At 49.5% G+C, this 22,510-nt stretch overlaps 7 protein-coding genes across 7 annotated transcripts; 4 read left to right on the forward strand and 3 right to left on the reverse strand.

Annotated features, from left to right (window-relative positions):
• Window positions 1-3,101: 3,101 nt before the first annotated feature.
• Window positions 3,102-3,918, forward strand: FIBRA_01787 (uncharacterized protein; the record flags this gene model as incomplete). The annotated part of the gene is made up of 4 exons (XM_012323658.1): window positions 3,102-3,310; window positions 3,363-3,476; window positions 3,525-3,643; window positions 3,695-3,918. The coding sequence occupies 4 exons, from the start codon at window positions 3,102-3,104 to the stop codon at window positions 3,916-3,918; spliced, it is 666 nt and encodes a 221-aa protein (XP_012179048.1).
• A 3,186-nt stretch (window positions 3,919-7,104) lies between these two features.
• Window positions 7,105-8,219, reverse strand: FIBRA_01788 (uncharacterized protein; the record flags this gene model as incomplete). Its single annotated transcript, XM_012323659.1, has 3 exons — window positions 7,105-7,460; window positions 7,518-7,979; window positions 8,045-8,219. 3 exons carry the CDS (start codon window positions 8,217-8,219, stop codon window positions 7,105-7,107), a joined length of 993 nt encoding a protein of 330 aa, XP_012179049.1.
• Window positions 8,220-8,684: 465 nt separating this feature from the next.
• FIBRA_01789 (uncharacterized protein) lies at window positions 8,685-10,067 on the reverse strand (the record flags this gene model as incomplete). Its single annotated transcript, XM_012323660.1, has 8 exons — window positions 8,685-8,738; window positions 8,791-8,898; window positions 8,988-9,312; window positions 9,386-9,423; window positions 9,481-9,587; window positions 9,662-9,868; window positions 9,931-9,955; window positions 10,008-10,067. 8 exons carry the CDS (start codon window positions 10,065-10,067, stop codon window positions 8,685-8,687), a joined length of 924 nt encoding a protein of 307 aa, XP_012179050.1.
• A 135-nt stretch (window positions 10,068-10,202) lies between these two features.
• Window positions 10,203-11,573, forward strand: FIBRA_01790 (uncharacterized protein; the record flags this gene model as incomplete). Its single annotated transcript, XM_012323661.1, has 4 exons — window positions 10,203-11,003; window positions 11,058-11,216; window positions 11,266-11,489; window positions 11,543-11,573. The coding sequence occupies 4 exons, from the start codon at window positions 10,203-10,205 to the stop codon at window positions 11,571-11,573; spliced, it is 1,215 nt and encodes a 404-aa protein (XP_012179051.1).
• A 598-nt stretch (window positions 11,574-12,171) lies between these two features.
• FIBRA_01791 (uncharacterized protein) lies at window positions 12,172-12,526 on the forward strand (the record flags this gene model as incomplete). The annotated part of the gene is made up of 2 exons (XM_012323662.1): window positions 12,172-12,339; window positions 12,413-12,526. 2 exons carry the CDS (start codon window positions 12,172-12,174, stop codon window positions 12,524-12,526), a joined length of 282 nt encoding a protein of 93 aa, XP_012179052.1.
• Window positions 12,527-12,991: 465 nt separating this feature from the next.
• On the reverse strand, window positions 12,992-19,683 carry FIBRA_01792 (uncharacterized protein; the record flags this gene model as incomplete). The annotated part of the gene is made up of 26 exons (XM_012323663.1): window positions 12,992-13,050; window positions 13,104-13,195; window positions 13,250-13,272; window positions 13,326-13,352; window positions 13,388-13,397; window positions 13,469-13,699; window positions 13,752-13,765; window positions 13,818-13,901; window positions 13,958-14,116; window positions 14,170-14,391; window positions 14,444-14,623; window positions 14,692-14,784; window positions 14,847-14,900; window positions 14,957-15,080; window positions 15,136-15,187; window positions 15,238-15,540; window positions 15,588-15,642; window positions 15,690-16,110; window positions 16,162-16,808; window positions 16,856-16,908; window positions 17,465-17,601; window positions 17,661-18,027; window positions 18,090-18,317; window positions 18,372-18,460; window positions 18,514-18,983; window positions 19,651-19,683. The coding sequence occupies 26 exons, from the start codon at window positions 19,681-19,683 to the stop codon at window positions 12,992-12,994; spliced, it is 4,227 nt and encodes a 1,408-aa protein (XP_012179053.1).
• Window positions 19,684-20,487: 804 nt separating this feature from the next.
• FIBRA_01793 (uncharacterized protein) lies at window positions 20,488-22,198 on the forward strand (the record flags this gene model as incomplete). Its single annotated transcript, XM_012323664.1, has 13 exons — window positions 20,488-20,605; window positions 20,659-20,691; window positions 20,743-20,762; window positions 20,817-20,870; window positions 20,924-20,937; window positions 20,993-21,007; window positions 21,055-21,152; window positions 21,200-21,322; window positions 21,375-21,506; window positions 21,563-21,813; window positions 21,865-21,890; window positions 21,954-21,996; window positions 22,049-22,198. The coding sequence occupies 13 exons, from the start codon at window positions 20,488-20,490 to the stop codon at window positions 22,196-22,198; spliced, it is 1,077 nt and encodes a 358-aa protein (XP_012179054.1).
• Between the last annotated feature and the right edge of the window lie 312 nt (window positions 22,199-22,510).

Genomic DNA, 22,510 nt, shown 5'->3' on the forward strand with positions numbered 1-22,510 from the left:
GACCCCGACCCATAGCATCAATTCAGACTCTGGAAGCGCTCAGCGCTCAGATCTCGCCCGTACTATGCTAGACGGTATAGTCAGCAGGACCCATAAGTTGGCAAGTCCGCGATGCATGTACAACTGGGTGGCGGCTCGTTGGAATCTGATACTGTACCACAAGCATGGATAAAACTTCCCACGCCTTTCCCGCGTCTTTGGGTCGACGACGTCCACTTATTGACGGCTGTATGACACTCATGACGAAGACGTTACTGCTTATTTATGGGACCTGCCGAGTAATTGTACTTACCGTCTATTGGCACAGTATGTTGCGTGGCCTCTTGGTTGGACTCAATTTGTTCCTCACTTGGTCCCTATGGGCTGCTGCGCCGCCATGGGCGGTACGTCAACTTGAACCTCGTCTACTAGTGCGCCCGACGCGCGGGTCGAGAGCGTGCTCACCATCTAGCCGGAGCCGGAGAGATGGGAGTGAGCTTAGTATCGAGGTCGGAGGTGCTCAAGAATCCGGGGCACTGCGTTGATGAAGGAAGACCGTGATAAGGTCCTCCTAGTCATGAAGGCCGTGTATTCTATGCGGCCCCGGTCTGCACAGCAGGCTAGGCTTGGGTTCGATGCACACAGCTGCACGGCACGCTCAGGGTCTAAGATCTGACTGTGCGTTCCATCTCGACCAGCGGTCTTTGGTCGGATTGGTTTTCATCATTACTTCCGTGATACATTGCATGGCACATGCCGACAACTACAACGATTGGCTTATCACAGTAAGTTGTTGTACTGCTGCCCTTGATGTTTTGTTTAATACTTCAGCTTCAGGTACTGCAATGTTTCGAGACCGACTTTTGAGTGATGACGGAAGCTGATGCTCAGGGACTCGTCATATATAAGTATCATGGGTAGATGCACGATGGTTAGCAGTATCTTGGCCCTTCTCAGCGATGATTTTGGCGGCGACGTACTGGCAGAATGGATCCCTCGACCTTCACGATGTCGACGATGCCTTTTACATAGTTGATTATCACATCGCTCGTGGCGTTTGGCATAAGTACCAGCAGCGCAGACTGCAGTTTCTCGTGGAAAGAGACTGACATGACCATGACTTCCTTTGCCCTCAGTATCGTGCCTAGTTCTCCTGCTGTATGATTTTTGTGAGTCTCCATCGGCACTCGACCTTGTTCACTAAATTGATGCTCCCAGGCTTGACGTTCCCGATGGAGGTGCGGAATGGCAAACTTTGCAGACCTGATTCAATTCAATTGGAGTGCGACAGGTCGACTACGCGTGGCATAAAGGCCTCACTTAGATGCGATTGAACTTTTGGGTGGTGAGTCGAGCATGTTGAGATAGGAATTCGTATTACGGAATGATGTCTGCATTTTTAGAATCGCTACTGGTCGTACGCACCTCGTATCGTATCAAACTGTCGTACTCCTTACGTTACTGGTATGCTTCAGGCTTGTTCAGTTGATGTACGATTTGTTTCCTTCTTTTATACGTCAGTTGACCTTTGCCATAGATTCGGTAACGTAGGTGGGTCGATACCAAACGCGTTCCACTCCAAGTTTCGTGGCTGATGTCAATACCAGTAATGTTTCTCGTACCTAACATGGAAGCACAGGTATGTACTATTATATGCTCTTCAAATTCGATGAAAACCTTTTTCCGTTTTGCATTATGCAGCGGTATGTGAGCAAGTTAGTATTTGCGGTAACATTCAAGATCTCATGTTATATGTAGGTGCCAAGCTTGGTTCAACTCTATGCTATGTGGGAGCATCCCTGTGCACACCCACATATCCAGTGAAGGATTTCTTTATAACTTCTTTCTGAGCAGTCATTCATTTACCACTACAGTGATATTGAGTATAAGAATCTATGCTATTTTCAGCCGCAATCGACCAATCTTTGTCTTCGGTATCGTCACGTTTGGCCTGAAGCCTACCGCCGAAATCATCATGGGTGGTTTTATATTCTATCATCTCAGAGGTGAGCAAGTGTTGCTTTTTTTGGTTGTACCAGTCGATCTTACGCTTGTGCGCTCGTACAACTTCCTCCCTCGTATACCGGCTGCATCCCATTCAACATCCAACCATGGGCCTGGATGTTCTGGATACCTAGGGTCACCTATCATACCGCAATGTTTGCCATCACTCTTGTCAAGCTCGTGCGTGAGGTACGCGCTTCAAATCCGACTCCGCGTGTGATGGTCTTGCTCCTTCGAGATTCGGCCACATATTACATCAGTACATGCATAGTAATTTTGCTGAATATATGCATATGGAAGATTAGAGTACGTTACCTATTGATGCTATTTTCACAACCCATCTGAAATTTCGTGTCATTTTTTTGCAGCCGTCGCTTTTCCTGGCATCCCTGCCGTGGGCGCGTCCTCGTGTGTCTCGCCTGTATCAGCTAACGTCTGTATCAGGACAATTATGATTACACTCAATATCACGGGTTACAGAATGCTGGTAGGATTGCAGTGTCTTGGTGTTTTACTTTACTCACGTCCGCTGTAGTTCAACTTACGGGAGGAATTCCTTGCACACAGTGATTGGCGCACATCTCAATCGTCCATGAGCTCTTGTGACTTTGCGACATTTGATAGCATTGCTCCAACCGTAGAGAAACATTAAGTTATCTTATTTGAAGAACATTCAAATCGTATGGGAGAAAAGACTCGTCAAGTCCAACTTTATCCCCGCGTCCCCAAGCTTCAACTTGGGATCCAATGGAATCGCTCAGATCTCACACATATGTCGTGTGGCGTTTTGGGTTAAAGTCTGTTCTCGGCTCGGTCCACCTGATATCGTAATGCTCATAATATCCGCAGCCCGGGTTTCTCAGACATTCATTATCTCGGCATTGTTCAAAGGGCATAATCATTACCGTCCACATAATTCGCTTAAATGAGCACGAGTTGCTCTGTAAGAAATTGACTACGCCATAGATCTTAGTGGGGACTCGCATTGGGAAGCCTAATCTCCGTTGTGGCTGGATAATCACAACAAAGGATCATCTCTTAAGGGTGTGGCTGGTGCGTACATATTGCATATAAAAGGTGGCTGGTTGTCACTATGCTCTCGCCCGCATTTAGCTGCGATGCCCGCCCTCACATCTGCTAAACCAAAGCCTGATGATTCGGAAGTTCTTTCCGCAATTCCACTCCATCTCTCACCGCGCCTTAACTCCCGGGCCCACTTACCAAGACGTCCGACAAATCGACCCTCGCCTCTAGGGAGAGTCAGTAGTGTACCGTCTAAAGAGCGTGAATTGCCCATCCTCCCTACCTCAAATAGACGTAGATACTCGTGAGCTGATAATTTTGAAACCTCGCTGCGAATGTTTGACAACTTGCCATAGATCACCCAGCAAAGTCGTCTGGAAAAACAAAGAGAAAATACTACAAAATAGCGAGTCAGAAACGTCCACGAGCACAGATGGTGATGTTCAGAGCGTGGAAGTGAAGAGCCCCGAGTAGGTTGGATTATTCCCTTGGAGATATCTTGGCTGAACCTATAGTAGGTCTACTTCTCCGGTACTTTGTTCTCAATCTCCATTGTGGTCAAAGCCTAGTAATGCGCCCTCCCCCAAACGCAGTAAATCGAAAAGCGTTTTTTCCAAGAAACTCAATATCTCAGACAGTGAGTTTCAATGCCTACCGTCGCTACTTGTACGCTAGACATTATCCACAGGTAGCTTAATCACAGAAGAGGATGGACCACCAGAGATAGATTTGGACCAACTAGAGGAGGAATATGGCATCTGGAAGGCTGACATGACGGAGTTCATATCGAACCTTCAGACCTCTTGGGATTCCGCCACGCAGGAAATTTGCTCGGATATTTCGTCAAGATTTCAAATGGACGCTGAACAGCTTGCATCGGACTTCCAGAAAAAATTGGGCTTCGTCAAGTGAGCTGCGATCTGTCGACACCAGAAATAGAACATCCGCGCGCGGAATCACTTCGACCCTCCCAGTCGCATAGCAACTGTTGATATCATTTGAATTCAAAAACAAATTCACCAGTAACTTTAAGAAAGTGTAGTGTCGGATAATTCATTGTAAGTATCGTGAGGGGCACAGTGCACAAGATGTGTTCATCCATCCATCTGCTTACAGCACCAAAGCTGACGAAGAGCCATGAAGCATTGGGGTTATTCACGTTCATATTTCGACCTCATTGTTGTCAATCGACCGTCAGGTTGTATCCGAAAACTGACGAATGTGCGCTGCGTCATGGACGAGTGGACGAGTCTCGGCAAGCACACTAGAACGAATCCCACCTCACATCATCATCGAGGGGCTGCTAACCTTGCTTACTAAAACCAGCTCATCTCACCACTTGTACAGATTGCGTATGTTGTAACAAAACATTCGCCCATCTCCTCAGTCACCGTGGTTCCCAAGCATGATAGTTATGCATTTCACGCATGTGACACATCAGAGCAGCGAGACAGTGCCACAATTTTACCAGCGTAAATTGGGGATATCATTCCCCCAGACCTGACTATAACAAACTTATCTCGACTTCCTTGTACACATACACTGATTGTTCGTGTGCGACGGATTCCCACTCGTTCTGTCCGCGTGTATCCAGTGCTTTTACTTTGAGAAAGTACCTGAATGTGATAACGTTGTCGAATGCCCATGCAACCCTAGAGATCCACTGAATAGAGTTTCCCAGGCGTAGCTGAAAACGAAGGACTCACACTGCTCCGAACCCCAGTGTCGGCTTCTGATATTACATTGTTTAGTATGGATATGACGAAGCCGAACAACATACGGATTGACTTACGTGCCCCGGAAGGCTCAGGATCAACTGAAACATTCGCAGGCCTACAACCAAACGGTCAGGAATAAGCCATAGTAGACATAAGCAATACAGCTGACCAAAACAAGCCTTCCAATCATTTTAGCATTCATATGCACATTGACTGTTTACCACTCGGAAACCACTCACCAAGAAAACATTGACGCCATCTCGAAGCAACCTAGAAACTATCTCAGAATCTGACCTGCGAGGTGTTTGTAACGCATTCAGAACCATTAGACCGACAGCGAAGAGGTCGAACAAAATCTTGGTTCAAATGTAAGTCCACGAGTATGAAAAATTTGGACAATGGATTCACCAATCCACCCCACATGCCAACAATGAAACTCGACCCAGATTGAAGGCAGGTCCGCATAGCTGACGAATACGTCGTGGTATCTAATCTCAGTCAGCGATGATTACGCCGACTGCAATTCAGAAAGAGTCACCGAATGTCGTATGGAGAGTCACGACAGCAAAGGCAAATGAGATACCGAAGCACACGATAAATCCGACTACCAATGCATGTCTCATTGCCTTTCTGGATTCCCAGAGGGAATATGCACACAATAAAAGAGCGACTATATATATGGATCAGAGAAGCACCCAACGGAAACAACACCGGTACTACTCACACTGCGATGTCGCACTGTTGATTAAACAGTACACGCTAACGATCACAGAAGAAGCTTGACACCTGCAAAATAAGATCTGAGTGGACACCAAATGTTATAGGATGATGGCGTCCTACATCTAGCCCGCTTACTTTGAGCTCAAAAGCATCATATAAAGAAAGAGTTACTCACTGCAGCGGAAACACCTAGCGAAGAAGATGCATTCACTGGAAACATCGCACAATAATTACGATCTAATCAAATTGCCCCAGACAATGGACAAGACTCACTGTACGCAAGAAACAGTAGACTCGCCTCTCCACCATATCGATTGCAAACGAGCAGGATCTGCAGCGCAGACCAAGGCTGCAACCACACACATTGTATTTCTTTCGCCAAGTTTAACGCATGGTCCCACAGCGACACAGTGGCGGCGGCAGCTTATATGCCACGTTAAGACCGCTTTCTCCCGCGCTGGAATCCGCAACTCACCCGACAAATACCGCGTTGCCAGGATGGTGTTCACTATAGAAGGAGGGATCAACATGACAGAGCAACAGGGTGTGTGTGTGAAAGAGCAGAGCCCTCACAGGCTCTTATAGCGCAGCGGTGGTCAACGGGGAGTATGCAGTGTCTTGGGAAGAGGCATGCCGCTAATATCAGTGTTCCGTGTACCACGTACGCGTCAATGAGGGTTATTACCCTACTCACGAACGTTATTGACATGTGCGCCAACTCTGGTCGAAAGCCAAGTGATCCCCGAGGCCCCCAGCCGAAGAGGATAGATACGTACGGTGATGATCGTGATGAAATCAGCATTTATAAACCGAGATACGTACGGTAGTTGCCTCAAACGTGCTCAGCGGTGAAAGTAACATCCTGGTTCAGTCAGCGGTCTAAATTTTTCATCCTGGAATCAGCATCGACTGCTTGCTGGTTTAATACCACGATTGACCACAAATATTAGTGGCTTTCAAGTGGTGGATGAACGGCGCATGAGTGGGAACCGCGGTGGACCTGTTGTCACACAGTAAGTGACAGTTGACGCACTGATCAATGGTCGTGTGAGAGATATATCGGATAAACGCTGGAACCGCAACAATCGAGACGCCATTCATCACAACTTCGCGGATGCTATAGTGCACAAAATATTCGAGTTCGATGGGTAGATTCATCGAGTAATCCCTGGTTAGGAAAAAACAAAGAGTAGATACAAGGGGTTAATAAACACTCACTTCAACTGTCTGTACCACGGAATTTCGATGACAAATTTGAAACGTTGATGTATTCCCATGCACGGCATGATAGATCCAATCGCCAGAACCTACAGGTCTTCGTGATTTGTCCAGTTATGCTCCAGGCTCACACCAACGAACGCTAAATGATTTAAACATCTACCCCCTAAACCAATTATCGCAAAGACCTTCAACCCCATATTTGACATGGGACAGCGAAGAAGATTGGAGCGTCCAGGATTCGAGTATCTTCCGACGATTCAAGCCTAAAATCGAGTAGTATAAGGATAACACCAATGTACACTAATTCCCCCAAAGTCGCAAACAAAATATGGGATGTTGAATGAGTAGACGATACGAGACTGTCCTGAAATGCATGTAGAGCAATAACGAGCTAATGTTGCGAATAACTTGGATAATCAAAGGTCCGTGCGGTCACCTGCTAAATAATTTGAGTGGAATCTCCCTCGCTATATGCGGGTGGTAACTCTGCCGGAGTCGTTGATTGTACTGATGGAGACGGAAGACCCAAATTCACAAATCCAGGAGAGGGGGGACGTGCCGTGCTAAATGGTTCTGTCCGTACATTTTTCCGCGATCGACCACCAGCTTGAGGCCAGGTATCCTGCCTGGCCGTATAATCAACATCACCGGCAAGACTTTGAGGTGGCTCAACAGTAATTGTACTCGGCGCAATAGGTGTGATTATTGGAACAGTTTCCATCGACTCGCGCGAGGATGTTTGGTGCGCGCGTTCGGAGGATGTGATGTATGGAACTGGGAGGAAAGGCTTGAGGTCTAAGTAGAAAATGCCTGTTCAGCTATGCCAGCCTCAAAATTTCATGATACACGCACCGTCATCCACAACACTATGATAATCTGCCCCATTTCCTCTCCGTCTGCGGTATATGAAGATCATGCCGAGTAATGTCATCACTAATAACGCCAGGCCGCCCACCACACCCCCAACTACCGCGCCCATTGAATCCGTTGAAGAGGTGCTGATGTTTGCCATGGCCGATGATGAAGTTGAGGGTATCGCCATCGATATGTAGGTAGCAGTGGGTGAATTAGATGTCGTCGCAAGGAAGAAGAAGTCTAAGAGAAACGGGTCGTTGCCTCCGTCAACTGAAGTGACAGTAATTGTCAGTGTATGTTCTCCATCGGATAGGGCGTCTGAGGTGAAGAACAACTGGCGGTCTCTACGCTCGGTGATGTTTAGAGGAGGAGTATATGTTGAAGGGGACGCGCCATCTATCGAGTAAAGAGTAGTCGGAGGAGTTGTTCCGTTTGCGGGGAGGACGGTGCCCACCACACCTAATAAAATAGCTATTTTCACGTCTAGTATATGCAGGAAAGAGAGAGGCAAATTGAACCCTCACCGCTGAAATTCCAACTCAAGGAACAGCTCGTGCTGGTCGCAGACGTTAATGTCTGATTCCACACCTGCTCATTGCCGGACAACGTATAGTGTACCCATGGTCCCGAGTAGCGGATGTCAGCGGGGCTTTGGTCGTCAAATACGGCATAGCTATTGATCTCGCTGAGTACCGACATTGATAGTGTTCCGGATCCGGGGGAAGAGTAACAATCGCCTGCGGTGCCACTGAAAGTCGAGGTGGAACTCGACCCGGAGGGCAAAGTCGGTCAAGTATAAGTGCGTATTCAGCTCAGTTAACCAAGTCCGAGTTGTCTCACATCAGGGAGCCGCCGGCGCCCATCACTAGCGGGAGCAAAACTTACTCGTTTCACGGCAAGGTGTAATGTACTAATCTTGTTGTTTACCTAAGAATCACTCAACCAAAGGCGCGGGTTCCACGAAGTGAAAGCAGAATCTTAGCCAGTAATCGGGAATGATATGGAATGCTAAGTTACGACAAAACTAGTGACTATTGTTGAGGAGAAATACGACGATACATCTGAGGTATGGGACTTCCTTGGGCAACACTGAGCGACAGGTAAAATTCATGACAATGGAGGCACCACACACTAGGGGCTGGGGAGGTGACAAGGGCCGAGTACCTAGAAGGTTTCCTCCTCATCAACGGCTACTTGGTCTGGTACTTCAAAGCCCTCCTGCACAGCCGATCAATGATCACCAAAGACTGGAAGCACAATCAAGACCGACCTCTGTTGAATACAAGATTTTCTGGATATCCCGGAGTACGAGGTCATCTTTACCCTCTGCCTCAAGCACTTCCATTTGCTGCTGAGCAAGGATCTCGATATCGCGAAGCTATAAACAGACATGTGACAGCAATTAGTTCAGCGAGACAGGTTTCAGGAGTGGAGACCTTAACAGCAGATAGAGACACAAGTACTCACCTTCGCGAAGTAGAAATCACGCTCTTTCTCCAAGCCTTCCAAATGAGCGGACATCTCACGCAGTTGGGCCTGCAGGTTTTGAACTAGTTCATTCGGCTGCGTCGAGCCAGCACGATGTCCACCGATCGGCGTTCGACCTCCGGCTCGGGATCCGCCTGTATTCAGAGTGGCCGCATTTCCGCGAGAGGATGAGGGTGCAAGTGGCGCAATCGTCGCGGGAGGATCGGCGGGTGCTCCTCGCCGACGGCCTACTGGATCATAGCCCTGACCACCATAGTTTGTGTCCCAGTATCGTTTACACCATTGCAGGAACTCTAAGTTGTCTCTATCCGTGAAAAATCACGATACAAAGAGCGTCAGTCACAGCGTGCACAATATGTTACGCCAACCACACGCACTGCATTTTGCATTTAACCAACTTCTCTACGGGAATGGGCTGTCATTTTAACGCTAAGTACAAACGATCAACAAGGATGCGATAACATAAACACACCTTCTCGACCTTGTGCGATCTAAAGATGTTCTGCAAGACTTTGAAATTGGCGATAAACTCGTACTCGTGTTTTGCGTTCATCTTGACTCGTGTCATTGGCACATCACCTATTTGCGTCAGTACCAACTATCGATGTTACCATTCTGCAGCGCATTCTACGACCTTGGTGGGCACCACTGACCAAAGATGGAGTCCATAACCTGGCAATATGCGCCACCGGTCCCGCATTGCTCAACTTTCGTATAATTGATCTGAAGGAGATCGTTCAGCCAGGCGATGAGCTCTGTGCGTGATTCTCCCATGTCGAAACGCGTCGGTCGCGACAAGAAACAGTGGGCGGCGCGTGGAAGGTGGACGTTGGGATAAGGATCAAGTCGACGAACAAATCCTGACTTAACGTCAATATTTCACGAAATAATTATTAATTAGTCCTTGATCAATAATACGAACTAACTAAACTAATAGCTTGAAAAGACTATATAGAGTGCGTTAATATATTATACAGACAGCTTTAGCAGACAGCATACATGAACAAAAATCGAACTCATAATTTCAGAGTGAGCGCTCACTTCCTCCGCAACCTTCATCTCAGCTTACAGTGGGTAGTATTGATTTAGCCGGCCAGAGATCTCAATAAAAGTGTGAGCATATATTCTTCTACTACATTGGCTATGGTCTCACTGAAATTCTTCGCCGCTCAGTCCTGTGCCCTTGGAAGGAGAATGGCAGGACTTCCGGCCGAAGTCTGCAGCCAAATTGCTCGTTACACAGCGCAAGCAGACTTGGTTTCATTATGTCGCGTCTGTAGAGCTCTACAACGCCCCGCTGAAAGCGAGCTTTACGAAAATCTCGTCTTACGCGACGCCCTAGTAGCATACCAGGCATATCTAGCCCTCGTCGCCAACAACGGCATCCGCGGCACATACGTGCGGCGCTTTTGGTTTCTACAAGACGTTCGGCGCCGTAGCATTGGCTTTCTGCGCTCTTCAAAGTTCTGGGAGGCCCTCCAAGCCGCGCTCATCACCACAGTTAACCTGGAATATCTGTACATTCTCGATCCGTCTGCGCGTAATGCGTGGATCCTGGACTCTCCCGATTTTAAATTTCAATTGCTTGAAGCCAACCTCCACATGGCCTGGGACACACATATGGTGGCGTTTCTCCAGGGTCAACGCAAGCTACGCTTTTTGCATGTCAAGGATTCGCTTGACGAGGGGCCGCTTTGCGCCCTTGGTCCCGATAGCCTGCAGTCACTGGCGCAGTTCAGTGGGCCTGTGTTGGTTTTGGCTGAGCTCCTTGCATGCCCGCTCACACACGTGCAGATCGCTTTAGAGGAAGAGACCACCGCGGCATTATTGCCCACGGTAGTTTCGGACCTGGGCAGGGTCATGAAAAATCTCCGCAGCCTAAACGTGCTATACTGGCCCGAAGTCATCCTCATCGAGACCCTAGAACTCATCTCAGTATCCGTGTTCGGACCTTCGCTACGGTACCTCGGGACCATCTCGTATCCAATGATGGATGTATGTGTCCGTATACCTATGCATCTGGGACCCGTCTGACTTATATATCCACAGCGCCACGATATACACCGGTGCCTGGTACCCATGCGCAATCTTGAGATAATCGACTTAGATTTGACTGCATGGATGCCCCCTCCGATAGACATCTTCCAGCGCATGCTCGCCACGGAACTTCGTACATTCTGCCCTTCCTTGAACTATATTTTGTTCTGGGTAGGTCATCAGCAAAGCGGCACGATACACGTGCTCTGGTCCTATCAAGATGAAGAGTGGGTGGCGCAGTCCGCTAGCCGTTCTGGAGAGCATCTGTGGCGCAACGTTTGAGGTGTTGTCGCTAGTAGTCGTTCCAACGCGGTTGCAGCGCATTACGGTGCCACGGAGCAGTTGTGGATGGAAAAACGGAGCATCTGGACCAATTCTAGTAAAGTGTGGCGGTGGTTATAAGCCGGTTGGTGTGATGGGCGGCGCCGTCTTCTGGCGGCTCATGTATGTGGACTTGTGTCCGCGTGTCCTTGCTAGCTGACAAACCGAATATCCAGCGTGTGGGCGTTCTTTCTTGCAGATATGTAGTTTTCGGTATCGATACAGCTGCTCGGCTCGCGGTGTTTATTTGACTCGTGCGCGATAGATCATCTGCACGATGACCCGGAATCCGAGTGAGATCTCGTGTGATACGACGCATCGGAGCTGCAGCTCTAACAACAGCTTGGTTCCCATCTCCCATCTCTGACACTCTGGGCCGAGCAACCATCGTCGTGGACGGCATCCTAGAACACGTTCATGTCGGATCTGTCTCTTCCGCAGCGCTGATGGCTCAAGGCAACCTGTGGTCCAGCATTCGGAATCCCCCGTGTGGGCCCAGCTTCACCATATCAGGCGGTTAACTCTGTGCTTTGACATACTTGCCGGCCCATGGCGGTCGAGGTACCCTCTGATTCCGTCTCATTTCCCTGTCAGGGAAGGTGCAGCGGCTGACAGTGGCGTTTTCATAAAAGCCCTCTCCGTGGCTCAAGCTATTCTCCCCAATCAAAGCATACCCCCAGCCCTCAACATAAATACTCTCATGGTTGCGCTATCCCTCTGCTCGTGTATTTCGGCTCCGTCATTCCTATCCCCAACGTCGTCTTCACCATCTCAGCGCCACTTGTCATTGTACTCGCCACCGAACATGTCCTCGACGCGTCTATCCGAGTCAGCCACTCAGCCGGTGCCCTCTATCGCGGCACTCCCTAGTCTTGCGCATTCGCTCTCGTCCCTCGCGACAATGACCTCTGTGACGAAGGATATGGTGCACTACGGCACCGTGAGTCGGGCGAAAGATGCGAGCAAGGCTAAGGTACGCACACCACTGTGTGGCACCTACCCCAGTCCATTCGATCGTTCCACTCACCACTGTGCCCATCTCCCAGCTAACTACCGCACTTGAGAGGACAAAGCAACGGCAAGGAGTGAGCCCCAGTGAAGAGGTCGGTGTTCTCCCGTTCTCTGATCTTCGTGGGCATCCGTCAAACCCTATTTTGTAGACCCACCCGCAGCGCTCGCCACATCCCGCAGCGGAACCTACGGAGGAGGAAGAACCGGTGCTTATGATATCAAGAAGAAAGCACAGGGTGAGGATGCTGTACCGCATTGCCCCCGATTGCACCGTATTGAGCGAACGTTGATCAGACAGAACGTGCGACATGACCGTCATGACCATCTGAATGCCTGCATCCGAAATTTTACGACATATCTATTGCCACCACCGCACGTTATTCAAATGTTCCAAGCTTCATAATTTGTCTTTATGCCCTTGGTTTCACCCAGCCATCACATTAATACGGCTTCGGGCTTGCATCATAACGTTATTTCATGACTAGTCAAACACAGGGTATATCAGTAGCGGGATTCATTGTAGCAATCAATATATAGGATTTGCAATGCAAGCAGGATAGCAATAGTCCGAGACCTTCGAAAACATGCAGCACACCGAGCAATTTCCTCGCCCTTCATTCACCAGCAAACAACCGGACCAAAAGATAAGCCGTCGAACCGACAAAGCGGACGACTGCGTGGGATGACTTAGCCGGTGAACATGAATTTCATAATGAAAACACTCACACGCAAGACCGGCGACAGAAAATAGGATAAAGGCCATATACCCGTCAACGGTCGCTGTCGCGCCCTTATCAGACGCTTTACCCGTTAGCGTTCTATCACGAGGCATGAGTAGGCCATAAGACGTTTTAGACATCATTATCGCTCACATGATAATCGCTGCCAGTAGACCCTAAATGGTTCGAATGAGCACATTGTCTCGTCGAGATAAAACTTGTGGCTTACATTTGACAGTGTCCACGATAACAGCACCTGGAGCATGCATGTCAGTGAACTCAAACTCACACTAGGTTATATCTGTGAGGCTTCACGTACACTGAGCAAGCAGTAGTCAGCACTAAAATGTCTGTAGTCGCGATACCACCCACTTTGTCCTAAAACCTCGATAGTAGTCCTCCTGTTCGGTTTGGGGGTCGGGCTTGGAATCCTCCTTGGGTGGTTTTGTCTGGAGAACATGGATGGCATCGTCGTATGCAGCATTGATATCCGTTTCTGCGGTTGGTACAGCGACTTCGACTTCATTCTTGTTCTTCCCAGTCGTGACAACTCCTAGATCCGTGGAAACTTTGTTATCCCCCTTGGTACCCCACGAGACATCACTAAAATTGAGTATAAGCCCAAATATGCAGTTAGATCATCCTCGCGACATACTGGACGTTCGCAAACTTGTGTAATATATGGTCAGCTGAGTTAATATAAGGAAAAGTAGACACATACTGCGTAGACGTTGAGCACCGCGATATATGATGGCGCCATCAACAGGTACTGCAAGAAGGACGTGATCATATGCCATGGCTCGAACTAGATTGGTCCATCAGGAACAGTGTCACCGACTGCAGCCCACGAACGAGACCTACATGAATGAGCGATGCCAATATGTATAGCCCGTATGTGGACAGGACAGACAACACAATGTCCCGGAAAATGGCATTGCCGAACAGGGACGAAACAGTCAAGGGGCCATCGGCATGAATAACGTTCTGGATCCCCTTCACGGCAAGGAAGAATGCTGCGGCCTGCCACGGAGCGGTCAGTCTTTGCCCAATGGCGTTGCCGTCGCATCACTCACGGTCATATACACTGTGATGAATGCGAAGCCCACAAATGCTAACGTGTAGCCCCATTTCGCACCCTGTGGCCTGTTACCGAGTGACAGTAGGAAACACATGATCAGAAGACCGAGGTAGAAATAGTTCAAGATGGTGTTGACGACTGAGATAGCCGTGCCTAAATGGAATGATGGATCTTCCAGCGCGTCGCTGAGGATGATGAAGAAAATATAGAAATTGCCCTAAGCATTATAAGATGAGCACGCATAAAATATACAAGGGTCGAATACCCACCAGAGAAAACCATGAGAACAGCAAATTGTATGTTTGATAAATAAATTCGACATGAATCCAAAACTTGCGCAAGAGCGTGTGCGACGACCGGTAGATGTAGTGAAACTTTACTGTGCCATGGATTCCCGCGAAGAACGAGCCATTCAGCCATCGTCGTCGCTGAGAGATAAGCTCGGGGACCTATTGCAAAGTAAGTATTCCTCGCCAATCAGCGCTCAAGGTGAACCTTCAGACTCGGTATCACTAACCTGATCGGGTACATCGGTTACTGCATAGGCAGATTTGACGTAATGCAAGATCCATGCGCCGCCCCGCTTCGAGACTAGTTCCCAACATAGAATCTAAGATGACCAGGATCATGAGTACTCCGTGCAGACGATCGGTCGTCAGCTGACACACGTACTCGATCTTCTGCCAGGTACATATTTGCCGTGAAGATATCTGCTCCAGCACCATGCTAGCAAAGAGGTTCCGATGAGCAAATGCGAACGTAAACCCGGTCACCTCACGTACCATTTTCTCACCAAGGAAGTACTTCTGCAACGGACCTTCACCCGTGTGATCATTCTGCAAGGCAATGTATCGGTATGCACTAAAAGCACCCGGCAGCACCGTTATAAAACCGAAGATCGATTCACTTATAACGCAAAACGCTTTCAGTAAGTTATTGATCCATCATCTGGATTACGTACAGAGGCTTGTCAAGGATGTTGGACATCTTGTACTCAAAGTTTTGAGCAGCAACTGACAGACGAATGTCAACACACTAGAGGAGGAAAATAGAGATGGCTCACCAAGAGGGTTAATCAAGTTTTGCCCATATTTGCCTTTCAGAGCAACAATCTCACCACATGCTCCGCCTACATTTGAATTGATATCAAACGCCTTCCACAGGTGGTAGATGGATGTAGGTCCGGGCATGGTTCCCACATCCAGCAGCACACACACATTAGGCTGGAGGATCGGACCGAAGGCATTGAAAAACCACCGATGCGAGTTGATCTTCTTCTGGTTCTTCTCCTTCAGGCAGAAAATGATCTGCACGGGAACAATCCCCTTCTCTGCGCCCTCCAGCTTCATTGAGGGCGAGACGGAGACTATCGAAAAATGAGCACTCATGACCAGGCAAGTAGTGATCACGCACTTTGAGCTGTGTACTCATAGATATGTGCGGTGACCGGTTTCCCGTTCACAATGTTCTACGGCGCGTCAGCCGGTGCAGATTTATGACACGAGTATGACACACCTTCGCAACACCTTCTTGGTACGCCCCCATCGCCGCAATCACGCTCAGCGTCCTCGAGTTGATCTTCTGTCGCCCGTCCGACACGATGCACACCACGACCTTCTTCCACCCATCCTTCCCCCATGTCTTGCTGCGGTCACGCTTGCACAGGTGCGCGATGTTCTTCATCACACCATGCATTGTGCGGCAGAACAGTTCCTCGTCCTCGTTGTACATGGTCATCACGATGAACAGCTCCGTCCGTCGGGGCGGATCGTATTGCACCTGGCGCAGCGTGAAGCCAGAATCTTTGAAATCGTTCGGGTCACAGGTCGCCGCAGAGTACCGCATATGCGTGAACTCGCGCTCGTTCTGCAAGCCGCACATTTTCAGCAGTTTCGTAGGCACGGCCGAGTCCAGAACAAAGTTGCCCTGGAACAGCCTGCCACACTTTGAGAATAGTCTTAATTGTGAGCCAAGAAGAGGTACTCACTCCACCTTTTTGATCGTCTTGTGTCGTCGCGGAACACGTTGTGGAATTCGACCGTACCTGATGTTCGTCTCCTCATCCCTATCCTCCTGTCCCACAGCCGCGTATTCACCTGGTATGGGCAGACTTGCCGACTCCAGGCTGTGATTGCGTCGCAGCAGCGGATAGTCTCCAGCATCGTCCAAATCCTCATCTGGATCATTGAATGCTTCCGTAGAGGGACCCGAATCGTATAGCGATATAGGAGAATGCTGAATGTGGACGGGTGGAGGAGTGACGCTGTGCATGTTGCCATAACCAGGATTCAGATAGTCCGCCGACTGCGCATGGAGCAAGGGCGGTGATCCTGGGTGTATCGGCGGCCCTAAATGCGGAGGAGGGGATATTGAGTGCGCGGGATTCGTGAATGGATTAAGAGGCGGTGGGGGCGAGTGGTACATGCTAGGATGTGGAGGAGATTGTGACCCTACGAATGGCATGCTGGGATCCGCGTGTAGTGGCTGGAAAGGCTGGTGCTCGTGTTCATACGGAACGGGCGTCGGCTGAAGCTCGTACTGCTGCTGTGGATGGTACTGAGACTCGTAGGGATTCGAGTAAGTTGGATAGGGACCGTGACCGTCGTTATAGTGGCCATACTGGGCCTCGTCTGCCTGGACAAGGGTAAGGTGCAGGTCGAGAGCGACTATCTCAGACTCACCTCTGGATACCTCGACATCGTTGCTAGCCAATCGTCCGCCCTATCAGAATAGCCTGTATTTGTGGTTCTCGAGTGTCAAGGCTGTGTCAAGGCTGTGAGTACTGCGCGAAACACTGGCATCACACAGCTATATACCTGAAATCTCCTAATCCGTGGTGAGACCGTGTCACCCTCGAGGCTGCGTGCGCTGCGCAGTGTAATTCGTAGAACGTTCAAATGATACCGCACTTGACTCGCTCGGATCGTATACAAGGGCCGTGGTCGTAATAAACAGAAAGAAAGGGGGTCGCTGCTAAGAGAACTGCGCCCGGACTTGCGGTCATAGCGACGGAGTTACCTGATAAGGCAAATCGCTGACCATCGTATTCAAGTGTCAAGTCGCCACATCAGCTTGTAACACGGAGGCAGCGTAAGAATATCCAACAAACGCAATTAGATTGGGATATCACTATAAGCAATACAGTAATAAAGAGGATAGGCTGTTCGTCAGAAATAGCAGTCGTGAGCAGTCATGCAGTCCAATATCATGCAACTGTGTACTAGTCTTGGGTCATGAGTCAATACAATACAGTGATATTTCTGAAGTCTATACTCGAGCCGACCACTGACGGTCAATTTTCAGGCGTGCACCAAGCATGCATAATGATCCAGTCATTAAAGTTGCACCGCTGAGGATGATCATTCCTGTGTACGATCCGTGATTGAACTTGAGCAAAGCGCCAGCAGCAGGGCCGCCTCCAAGTGATCTGTGGCCAATATCATCATGAGCGGAACGCGCGTTGGGGCAGGAGGTAATTCAACTTACGGGAATGAAATAATGGTGTATAGCATCCCCACCCTCGTTCCAACCTCCTCGACATCGGATATTTGTGCAATACATGATACGATCAACGCGTTGAATCCGCCCGAGAAGAAGCCAAACAGCACCGAAAACAGGATAATCGTTGCCAAACTTCGCGCGGATGTCCATAGGACAAGCGCCAAGAGCCCGGCCAAGAAGGCACAGGGAACGATGAGGTTGAACCTGCCGAACGCGTCGGAGAGAAATGGCGGCGCAAGCCGCCCCGGGACGCTCCCAGCGTTCATGATGGCCAGAACATAGAACGCAGTCGTGGGAGAGACGGACTGTGCAATCGCATAATCAACGATGTAGAAATTGGGAATAAAGAGGCCTGAAGCACGAAATCATGAGCGGCGGCGCTCCGTAATACCGAGGGCGCGCGGATGTACTCACCAAATGAAATGAATATACTCGCGACAACCGTGAGCACGAAACGGGCGTCATAGAACATTCCGGAGTTAAACCAGGGTCTGACACGGCGTCCTGCAGGTATCCGGCTGGTGACCGTCGCTAATGCAACCAGGCATAATGCGAGGCAGACGAAACCAGATATGCGCACGGCCCATCCGAAGCCTACCTGCAAGAAAAGACGACGGAGCATGATAGGATAAACGACACCACCTAGATCGCATGTTCAATCAATAGTGGTTCACTCTATCAAAACATTGCTCTCACCTAACCCAGAGCCGGCTATGGCTATCCCGAGGGCGGTTCCCCTGTAGCGGTGAAAATGGGTTGATACGGCGGCGACAGCTGGATAAAATCTAGAACACCAAAAGTCCACTTCGGATCCCTAGCGTAGGGAACAAAGGCTTACATCATGCCCACGCCAAGGCCAAAGAGGATGCCTTGACAGAGGATGTACTGGTAAAGAGCGGTTGATATGCTTGTCATCATTATGCTGAATACCAGGATTACCGTCCCAGGAATCATGAGGACTCTTGGGCCATGTTGGTCAAATAGTCGACCGACAAAACCACCCTGTACTAATTTGTTAGGCGCATGTAACGCGTGAGGAGCGTGGCGAGTCCTGACCGAAAAGAAGAACACCCAGAGCTGCAGAGATCCAATCCAAGAGATGGTTGAAGATGGTAAGTTGTGCAGCTGGTGTTCCGTGTACCATGATTGGAAGGTTCCGAATGAGTTTAGCTGTCCGAATGTGCAGAACAGGGCCAAGAACGCCCCGAAGACAGTAAGCCATGCTTTAAGCCCACCGTCGTGAACGTATTCTGCAACATCCTCGGTATGACCAGTCGACGCACTCGAAATAACACTCTCCCGGACTTTCTGTGACTCGACCATAATCGAGAACGTGCGAGTTTCAGTACAGAAGGGAAGGTGATGGTCCCGGAAAAGACATTCCAAGGCGCAACATGGAGGGCATCTTATAGCCGCAGTACGGAGGGCTGCAGGACAGCGGCCATCTAAAGCGTTGACAAATGGCCCGACGCCTGGAGACGATGGATCTCCATTTTGAGATACATCATTCAGGGTGTCCGGCGGCTCCGAACAATACACTCCTACCACATGCGGACGGAAAAGCCAAATTCAGGATACGATTACGGAATGACTCGATTTATGGTAGACCTGTGGAATAGCTTGAGATCCCAAGTGGTCCTCGGCTAAGATCTCGCGGCGTTCTGCGCAGAGGATAACGAGATGTCGGGAGACGCGGCGAGACTCCTTTTCGGTACGGAGAATGGTCGACCGTTTAGGCGTTGCCCGGTGCACAATTACGTCCAGCGAGTGGGCCCACAAAAATCTCGCCGTGCCGAAGACGAGATCTCGGATGTGGCCCACTGTGGAGGGAAATCGAGGCGCTAAAGACGCGATTTGGCGTCAAGTGGGCGGTGACTGCAGCGACAGTCTGTGCGAGCGTCCGGTCGGACGAACTTTAATTGTTCCTATTGTCCTATGTCAGCGGTCGACGACTGACCACAACTGGGGCACTCACATGGTCGACTCGGTCAAGCGTAAGCTGCGACATTACGAAAGACGAACGCATGGAGAACTCGAGCTGCGCCTTGCACCACATCGAATGCGTTGATCGCAACATCATATCCTCCTGCATCACAGACCGTTTGAGAAGGTAGGTGAGCTAAGACGCGCGCTCATGGCCACACCGCAGGCAGTCGTACGAAGCATGGGGCCGGTTGACACGGACTCGGAGTTGCTGCCATGTGCGCCAGCGAGCAGGTGAGTAGCATGGCGCCAGTATGGCTTTTACTTGCGCTGGGAGGGACGGTGATGCTGTTACTTGGTGATTTGGGCATAGTGCGCTGTCCTACTACGCATATTGCAGTGGGGAGGAAGAGGAGAATGCGCACAGTTGTGAATTTGTCTGTGCTGTAAGTGGTTAGACCGCCGCCGAGCAAAAGACGTCCGTCAAGTTTCCCACGGCTGTCTGTTCCAGAGTAAAGGAGTCCCTGGTCTGGATCCCGGAAATACAACTTCAATTCTACAATTCTCGCCATTCCAAGGGTTTCTGGTATTTGCCTGAAGCCAGCCACTCATGTCAGCTTCAACTGGCTCGAAAATAAGGAACCCTAGTACTCCACGCAATGCTTGCAGTTGCGATCTCAGTCAATGAAACTCAGTGATCCGATCATATTATTATGCAGGAACTTAGGCCTTAGCCTCATGATTCATCTACCATCAGCACCCGGCACCGCTAGAGCTTATGCGGGCCTCAAACTTCCATCTATAATTTACGCAAAGCGAGCACAGAGTGCGACATAACACCCTCAGGCTGGACTTTGCCCTTCCGCGCACATCCGCGTCTCAGTGCACAATGATATCAAGCCCCGATGTGACAGCAGAAGATGTGGTCTCTTGCGCCGCCCACGCGTTCCCGGGGATGGACTTTCCGGACCTTCTTAATGACTATCGTATAGTTCGTAATACTTGGTGTGAGTGGTACGAATTCTCTTCTCAGCGAAGCGTACTGACGACCTGTCTTCAGTACTATCTCTCGCCATTCTACTTTACGACCATGGTAAGCTCGGCCATACTCTATAACTTATTGTAATATACTCAACATTGCTAGCTTTAACGTTGTCTTTGGAGGTGAGCGCACTGTCCGATTACATTGTGATCTCGTTTCTTTAGACACACGTGCAGTTTGACTATGCATGGCGTCGACGATTCGACTGGACGCGATTGCCATTCTGGGTGGTAAGTCTGATGCAGCGATGTTGGGTATTGAAAATGACCGTGAGTGGCGATAGAATCGATATTGGCCGTATGTCCATCGCTTTGCCGTTTGCCGTCTAATTCACGTTTTGAGGTGTTCTCAGCCTTGTTCAGCTATTGTACGTCAGACTTCACTATGTCTTTCATGCACTGACCACCAGTATAGGTTTGGTAGCTTAGGTATGTCGAACGCTGGTAATGTTGCAACGCGGACATTTAACATTCCTGTTAGCTATGATGGCAATACCGAGCACACAGCCTCAGGTACGTACACTATTAGCTGCCGTGAGAAAGGCTAACAGTTATGTTAGTTGTGAGTCACTGGCTCGTTATCTCGTCCCGCAACGTAAAGCTAGATATGCATGACGACAGGTGTAGGTATTGGCTGGTTTCCTTGCCGTACATAAGCATACCTACCTGCTCGTGTATGAGCGGTAAGAATTCAATCTGGTTCACGAGCCGAGCGTCTTCTGATCATGTTTTCAGCGATCCTGGCATCCAGAATATATGCCATGTATGGCTGCAATCGACAACTTCTGAAGATAATGGTCGTCACGTTCGGCCTGCAAGTCATTTCCGACACCGTGGTCGGTGGGGTGGTTTTTGATCGCCTCGGAGGTCAGCTCCCACCGGCTTGGAGATACTGGGTCCTCTCTTAACTATGCATTCCGCAGTTATGCCGCTCCCCCCCTCGTATACCGGGTGCATTCCCTCTAATATCCAGTCTTGGTTCTGGGTATATTGGGTCCCAAAACTGGTATTCCAGACAGGAGTGTTCGCAATAACCGCTTTCAAATTCGTGCAAGAGCTACTTGATACCACCAAGACACCTCATATTATGACTGTGCTTCTGCGTGATTCGGCTCTATATTTCATTTGCTCGTGCTCCCTTGTAATAGCCAATCTATACATCTGGAAGACAAAGGTATGTCCTATCTTCCACATGCTCAATAATCCATTTAAACATCTGGTACAGCCCTCGCTCTTTCTCGCCGCCATACCGTAAGCCAAGTTCACATTATCGTCTCTAAATCATCACTAATGGGTTGACCATCCTCTGCATAGTATAACCACGGCGCTGAACTCTATTATGGGCTGCAGGATGCTGGTAAGCGCAGACTTGGATGAGCCTCCCGCGCTTGCTCACGACTTGACCGAAGTACAACATTCAAGAGGCGTTTCAAGAGATGTCTACTTTTTGCGTGTCTCAAGCACGCATCTCGCCTCTGCCCTCTCAGTCTGCCCTGTCCAGATCTGTCGCGATGTCGTCGTTGTCGACTCAGAGTCGGATAGACGAAGATAAACCATAACTGCCGCTGACCCATCCGAGGCTTCCATTCCGAACAACACTCGCATGTAGATAATTCGTTCGTACAAAAGACTCCATGGTGAACAGTGACTGTAAGGAGTAACGTACATACCGACATTCCGGGTATTCCCGCGGAGCTTATATCCTCTCATCAGGGGTCCTAATGCTGAACAGCCCTGGATCAGCTGCAAAAACTTGTCATCTTGCGTCCTTTTTTCATCACACAACTTGTTCCTCTTCTTCCCAAAGACAACTTGATGTGCAGTATATCTAGACTGAGAATCAGCCGCATTCGCTCACTTCGGTTCATGGT

Source organism: Fibroporia radiculosa (genome assembly GCF_000313525.1).
Source record: "Fibroporia radiculosa TFFH 294 genomic supercontigs, scaffold911, whole genome shotgun sequence".
Lineage (NCBI taxonomy): Eukaryota > Fungi > Basidiomycota > Agaricomycetes > Polyporales > Fibroporiaceae > Fibroporia > Fibroporia radiculosa.